The sequence below is a fragment of the Penaeus vannamei genome, chromosome 31 (genome assembly GCF_042767895.1).
Source record: "Penaeus vannamei isolate JL-2024 chromosome 31, ASM4276789v1, whole genome shotgun sequence".
NCBI lineage: Eukaryota > Metazoa > Arthropoda > Malacostraca > Decapoda > Penaeidae > Penaeus > Penaeus vannamei.
The window spans coordinates 20,347,210-20,354,709 of record NC_091579.1 but is presented as its reverse complement, the minus strand read 5'-3'; the positions used below and the strand labels follow the sequence as shown (position 1 = coordinate 20,354,709).

The 7,500-nt window shown below is 32.9% G+C and overlaps 1 protein-coding gene across 1 annotated transcript in view; it reads left to right on the top strand.

Moving 5' to 3' along the window:
- LOC113801840 (ATPase ASNA1 homolog) overlaps positions 1 to 7,500 on the top strand; it is a 15,563-nt gene that overhangs the window by 2,353 nt on the left and 5,710 nt on the right. Inside the window, exons 2-4 of the mRNA XM_027352268.2 lie at positions 1,654 to 1,801; positions 2,489 to 2,640; positions 6,828 to 6,978. Of these exons, the coding sequence (XP_027208069.1) occupies positions 1,654 to 1,801; positions 2,489 to 2,640; positions 6,828 to 6,978 (451 nt within the window). The remainder of the gene's footprint in view (positions 1 to 1,653; positions 1,802 to 2,488; positions 2,641 to 6,827; positions 6,979 to 7,500) is intronic.

Below are 7,500 nucleotides of genomic sequence, written 5' to 3'. Positions count from 1 at the left end.
TTTGTGATTTTTGCGATGATGCGATTTTCATTTCAAGTGATAAAATTCCATATATTATATTTTATATTCATAACAATGAAGATTAAAAAAAAAAAAATCCCACTAAACTAAGAGGAAATTTCAAAATCCGAATCTTGTCAAATTAAGTTAGTGCTATAGAGTATATGTGGTATTTTTTAAAAACAAGTTCAGTCAATGGATAAGTGAGATTTATATATATATATATTTTTTCACAATCTTGTTTGTATTTAAAATAACTTCATTGTTTATTATCCAAATGATATGAAACTTGGTGGTGTAAATCCTAGTATATGTGTATAACATATTAAAAAAATTGTAAAAATCTGATCATAATTAACATGTTCTAGAGTGTGACGGCCCCGTTAATCTCTGTGATCTGGATGATGTGACCATCATGTCATGAAAAAATTTGCCTTGAGGGGCAGATGCTGTGAACATTCTGTCATGGGAAAGTGTAGCTGTGATGCGACTTTACAATCGTAAGCCTTTAGACTGAAGTCTGAGATAATGGCAGAGACTTGGCACGAGTGCACAAAGTTGTTGGTGGATGATTTAATTGGTTCATTTTGTATTATTTCTGTCGATAAATGAGTGTGGGATGTAAAGTCCATGAGCCATGACTGGAAGAGTGCTGGCTCTTGGGAGGACACTGCTTAGGATCATATTCTTGCCAACTATGACTAGCAGGGCAGGTTATATTATTGATAGCTAAAAAAGAAAGAAAGATACAAATAACAAAGTGTTACTTATTGTTATTATAATTGCACAAAATCATAGACTTAGGGAGATGGTATAGAGTCTGTGCAAAGAAAAAGGCAAAATTACAATGCAAAAGAGAGGCATGAAGTCTTGTCACATGAGTGTTTGTTTGTGCCTGGGCTACAAGCCACACACCTGGCAGATTGTCCACTTACATAAGCCTAATGCTGGTATTTTAGGCCACATGATAGAGGTGAAGCATCCTAATCTAATAGGTTAATCATGATATGGATTGCATATCTTGTAAACATTTTTTATTAGAAATGCTTGTTACATGCACAACCATCTACATACAATTTGAACAGTTCTTTTGCCAGAGAAGCAAAAACAATTCTACTTAGATTTATGAATTCTTTCACAATATTACAGCGAAATGAGCTCTTGATAAAATTGCTATGATTTAAGGGACAATAGCTACTAAATTGTCTGAATTATGATAACTTTGTTGCAGCTACTCATACCTGAAAGAAATCAAGGATAATTTTTGTAGTTTAGTTCAGTCTTTTATATTCATATTTATGATGATTGCCATTGCTTTGCCAAGGGATTATGACATTTGTTTTCAACCCATGTGAGGTTCACAAGGTTGTTATTTTTAGTTATGGGATATTTGCAAAAATTAATGGAAAAAGATGTTTAAATGCTAAATATACAAAAGGAAGTAGTTCAAATATATCTACTTTGCAATTTTAGAGTTGAAAGATTTATGGAAAAATCTAAGAAAAGAACCATTAGCTAACAATAACAATAATTAGTCTATGCTCATTTAAGGGTTACCAGAAAAAAAAACTACAGTCAGGATTGTGTGCAGAAAAGTCTGGGAAACACTGCCTTTAAAGCATGTATCTGACACTTTCTTGCTTCTGTTTTCAGTTGTAGTTTGGCAGTACAACTTGCCAAGGCCCGAGAGTCGGTGTTAATTATTTCCACTGACCCAGCACACAACATATCAGATGCTTTTGATCAGAAATTTTCAAAAGTACCCATCAAAGTCAAAGGCTTTGAGAATCTGTATGCTATGGTAAGTCATTTTATATCAAACAGGTATGCTATGAGAGTACTCTTTTTAGTCTGAAATCTCTAAAGAACTGTAAATTACATTCAGTGGCATTTATCACACTTAGATATGTTGCACAAGGTAAATGACATAAGTATTTTTTTCTATTATTATTATTATTATTATTATTATTATTATTATTATTATTATTATTATTATTATTATTATTATTATTATTATTATTATTATTATTATTATTATTATTATTATTATTATTATTATTATTATTATTATTATTATTATTATTATTAACCCTCTTACTACGGGTGTCCCACATATGAGACACCCAGATTTAGAAGCCTCCCGGAAAATATTATTTTTGGTTTATAAATGTACCATTGCTAGTGGCTTAAGTGTATATGCACGTGTAGCACACTTGTATTGCTCAACTTTTCCATCCTTTTGGAATTGAGGAATATGTAGTCTAAATTTTGGTTATAGTCAGATACGTAACAGACTTTGTAAGCTTTGAAAGAGAGATTGAATATCAAACAACATTATAGACCTAGAACTTGTATTATATATATGGTGCAATTGTCAGCAGACTTTATATGCTTTATTAAAAAAATAGATTCAGATATTAAAATCCTTTCTCATTAATTATATTTCTTTAAGCTGCGTGAGCAGATACAGTTATTGTTGTCTTTTCAGGAAATTGATCCTAACATAGGATATGGAGAGTTGCCAGACGAGTACTTTGAGGGGGCCAGTGATGCTATGCGTATGGGCAGAGACATACTACAGGAAGTGCTTGGGGCTTTCCCAGGCATTGACGAAGCCATGAGCTATGCGGAGGTTATGAAGTAAGAATAGGTTATTGTATGTGTATATGTTGGATAGGTCTAACTTGAATGGTTAGAAGACAAGTAAGTCTGTGATAATTAAAGGTAAATAAAGAAATTTGATCTAATCACAGTAACCAAATTTTATTCTGTGAACATGGTCACCTATTTTTGTATAATCCATGATTGAAGTCAACCCTGTAAATGTAGATCTACTTACAAATTAAGGTGACTGTCCTGGGAAATGCCCACCTTTCCCTACTCATTTCATCATAAAAAAATATCAGTTGGAGATAACTCATTGATTCTTTTTGCATATCATAGGGTATATAATTGCGTTCTGTCTCATAGAATTTTAACCTCGCCCTCCGATAGGGGGGAGGCGCCTCAAAAAAGTTGGGGGGAAAAAAAATCCTCTCTTTTTCGGTACATCCTAACTCCCACAGTGTTTTCTTGAATAATCCCCCCAAAATACTGTGCTAGATCTACCCTAGCTGAAGGTCATGTAAAAGGCTAATTTCTGAATTTCTTTTTTTGGTGGGCAGGGGAGGGGACTGGTTGACATAGAGTACTATTTTTGGTCTGTTTTATACAGCTTTAGATAATCTATATTTTTTTATGTAGTTGAATATTCAAACATTGGCCATTTACACGGCCTCAGGGCTCCGAGACTTTAGCGAAAGCAACTGCGTGTGAATTGCACGAAAATTACGAAAGTTAGGATGTACCGAAGGTAATGTAAACAAAAAATGGAGATGTGACGTTTTATATTTTGGACACTTCCCAAAGTTCATTATCTCTGTTATTTTCCTCAAAATCTAATGATGTTATATATATATATATAAAAATAAACTTATTTAGTGTACTTTGCGATGCAATACTTTCCAAGTCAATCGGAATTATCATTTTAAATAGGGACGCTATTCTGTAAAGGTATGTCTCGTATGTTTGTTTGATGGATATAAAAGTAGATATTTCTGTCAAAAAAGTTTGATAAATGCTTTGAGAAGTAATGTAAACCAGATAAAAAACTTTTTTTTTTTCTACTCCAATTTTGAAGAAATGAAGAACTGTGGATGGCAATATCAGTACAAAATCATCGTAGTTATAAAGTCCTACCATGAATACAACATGGCAGTTCAATTTTGATAATTTTTTGGAGGAGGATCATATTTACGTAAACACATGCACATAAAGTTTAAAGATTTAATCATCCTCATTTAGTAGGCCTACTTCGACTTTTATAAGTAAAGGAATATGGTATATTAGTTATTCCTATCAAACAGTATTCTTTGATCATTGTCAACAGTAACAGTTTGCAACAAGAACAAGTGTAGAGTTGGTGATTATTCCTTTCCACCCATTATCTTTACTAAGAAGTGCATAAAATCATGCAGATGCCTAGGTGTGGTTGGATATTTGCGTATTTATGGTACCCAAGACCTACAGTAACGTCTAAACATAATATTTTTATCGGAAACGCACGAAAAGGATACAATAGCTGATTGCGCATACAAACAAGCTCAAAATTCTATTTAGTTTTTATTTCAGAGCAGGTATTACTGTGTACTGTCATCCACAACATGAAATAATCACTATCTCGCTCATATCCCCGAAGTTCAAGAATCTGACTTTTGGTACTCTTTGTATTGAAGTCCTCTTTATAGCGGAAATGACCAATTTCAAATAAAATCAAATTTACTGATCATGTAAAGTATTGACCATGGAATGAAATCTAATGGAAATATTTTAATCATTACCATATGGTCATTTTCTAACATTAGTGCTTCGTACTTGGTATACATACAGATCCCTTTGTCAGCTATAACACATTACCAGGGAGTCTTGATGGAAGCATATTTCATGTGTAAAAGTACACAAAACTCACATATTTTTTCTATATATTTCACAAAATATTTTGTCATAAATCACTGTGATATAACTTTCTTCTGATATTGGTATAAAAGTGTTCTTTGAAAATTCACATACTCATATGTATGTGCAATGTCATTATCAAATCCCATATACACGATTGCAACAACCAAATTCCATTTAGGTGTACTTGGGGGCACATTAGCGGTGTACCTCCCCACGTATTGGCGGGTCTCGCGTGCGCTGCCCAAGAATTAACCATAGCTGGACTTTAATACTCTTTTGGTATTTTCCTCATTCATGTACTTATACTATACGCTAAATAACTCAGTTTGACCCCAAAATTTTTACACTCTTGGGATGGTCCCCTTAAACCTGTATGGTGTCAACATGCAGAACTGAGTTTGATTGTAGGTGAATAGAACAACTTGCCATGGATTTCCTTATTAGTCAAAATATTTTGTTTACAGCATCTTTTTTTCACTTTTCTTTTGCTAGATTTGAATTTTTTTGTCTTTATTGTATTTCACTTTAAATAAGATAAAGTTTGGCAAGAAGTAATCATAATAGAAGATATTAGATCAAAAGTGCAACATTTACCAATACCAAAATATTGGTAGTAGTTTAGCCGAGATATCGTGACAGATTGTAAATCTCCTACGACTCCCTTCTGTCACAACAGTGTCCTTGTCTGGATCCTTCCACTCCTAACTTTCTTCCTGATACTGCATACCTGGATTCCATTTTTCCTACTTCTCCGACACCCATTTCTATCCATATTACCTACTGATTGCTTCATAATGGCTCTTTTGCAGTGTTCATCATACACTATTGCTCTCTCTTCCTAAGATACATAGATACTCTCCATTTGATCAAATTGGCCTGTGCTCTCTCCCCCCTTTTATTAATCCCTGCCTTACCCCATTTGCTCCCCTTCTTTATCCTTTCCACTACCATACTATCCTATTGCACAATAGTTTATATCATTTGATATTTGTATTATTTATTTATTCATGGTCATTGGTAATTTATTCCTATTTTCATTCATAAACAAAAGGTAGCAGCAATGACTTTTTTTCTCTTTTCATGCTATTGATGTTATCTATATGATATAGGACAATGAAAGGAATATAATCTTAGGCATAAGATTTAGCTCTTCTGTAAAACTTTGAATATCAGGCTGTTTTTGCGGGTGTGGGAACTAATGAACTGTTGGATTTGTAATTCTTAGAGGTTAGTAGGAGATAAACCTTATTTATTTATTTGTTTGTTTTTATATATATATATAATTATTGTTTTTTCTAAATAACATTTTGCACTGTTTACAGAGTAACTGAAACAGATGTTTATTAATGAAAAATCTGGTTGTATCAATAGAAAGACTATGAACATGTACAACAGAGCTGGGTGATTTTTGGATTATGTTTTTGTTTATTCCTAATGATTTTTTATTTGTATTTTGACATGCATATTTTGATTTCAGTCTGTTTTTCTTGAAAAATGAAATTCAGATATTCCCTTTTACATTCTCTTAGGAATATGTTGTAGATCAAAAGAATATTGCTTCATCCATAACCTCAAAGGTAAATTGAAGGTATGTCTTTTTTTCTTTCTTTTTTTCAGATGTCACGTTTTGTTTGGGTTGTCCAAAAAAAAAAATTGGTCCCAAAATACATATTATATAGGGCAGGAAATCCAGGCTAAACTGCATTTTTGCCTTGAAATTTCAGCAAAATTTAATTGCATCTAGGCAAATTTTGCATTTTTCAAGGGCATCAAGGCAATTACAATAAATCCAGGGAGATTCAAGCAATTGTACAAAAACATGTATCAATGATCCAAAAATGTACAATTTAGCTGGCATCCTGTGCATGAGGAAGATTCCTATACAGCATTGTCTGATCTTTTGTACAACATATCATTCTGTCCTGAGTACTGTCTGAATTTTTTCTGCACGCGCTGTGCTGATGGCTGTTAGTCAGCCTGCTCACCGGCAATCCAGTCTGCACAGCTATTGTGTCGGCCAAAAGGACATGGCAGCAATTTGCAGCTAGGGTGACAATAATTCATTGCTGTAAAAAATCCTCACAATTTTAGGGCATTGCGGGAGTTTGGAAGGACACAGTGGTAGTTGCCACCATTGCTGTTGTAAATTTCATGCCCTGATGATATTGTCAAAATGTTTATCAAATAAGGAAAAAACTAAATTAGACCAAATATTTAATATATCCGCCTGCCTACCATGTAAATATCCTTTTATAGATGTAATTTTTAAAGATGTAATCTCTGAAATTGTTATAAACAAAAAGCTTCTAATCTGGAAACATTATCCTCAGGCTCGTCCAGGGGATGAACTTCAGCGTGGTTGTGTTTGACACAGCCCCCACAGGCCACACACTGCGCCTCCTGTCCTTCCCTCAAGTGATTGAGAAATCTCTTGGCAAGCTGCTGAGACTAAAGAACCAAATTAGTCCCTTTGTTAACCAGGTTAGTTTTTATTTTTTCTATTGTGGTTATTTGTTATTATTATTCTTGTTATTGAGCATGATGAATATGCTTTAATTCTTAAGGTGTTAAACCACATACGTATCACCAATTTTATCTACTGAATTAATATTTCAGCATTTCTTCACCTTTCTTATATATATATATATATATATATATATATATATATATATATATATATATATATATATATATATATATATATATATATATATATATATATATACATATATACATATATATATATATATATATATATATATATATATATATATATATATATATATATATATATATATATATATATATATATATATATATATATATGCAGATCTGAAGGATCCTCCAGCGAGAGCTGACAAAGATATGGTTGATATCCTTGGCCACAATACCTGTATCACTGTACCAAGTTCAGCGATGGGGTTTGAAGGCTGATACCAGGAGCCAGAGATCCTCATTCTCTGGGACCTAGCACAGTCTCGGAGAAGGAGGCGGTTCTTACTT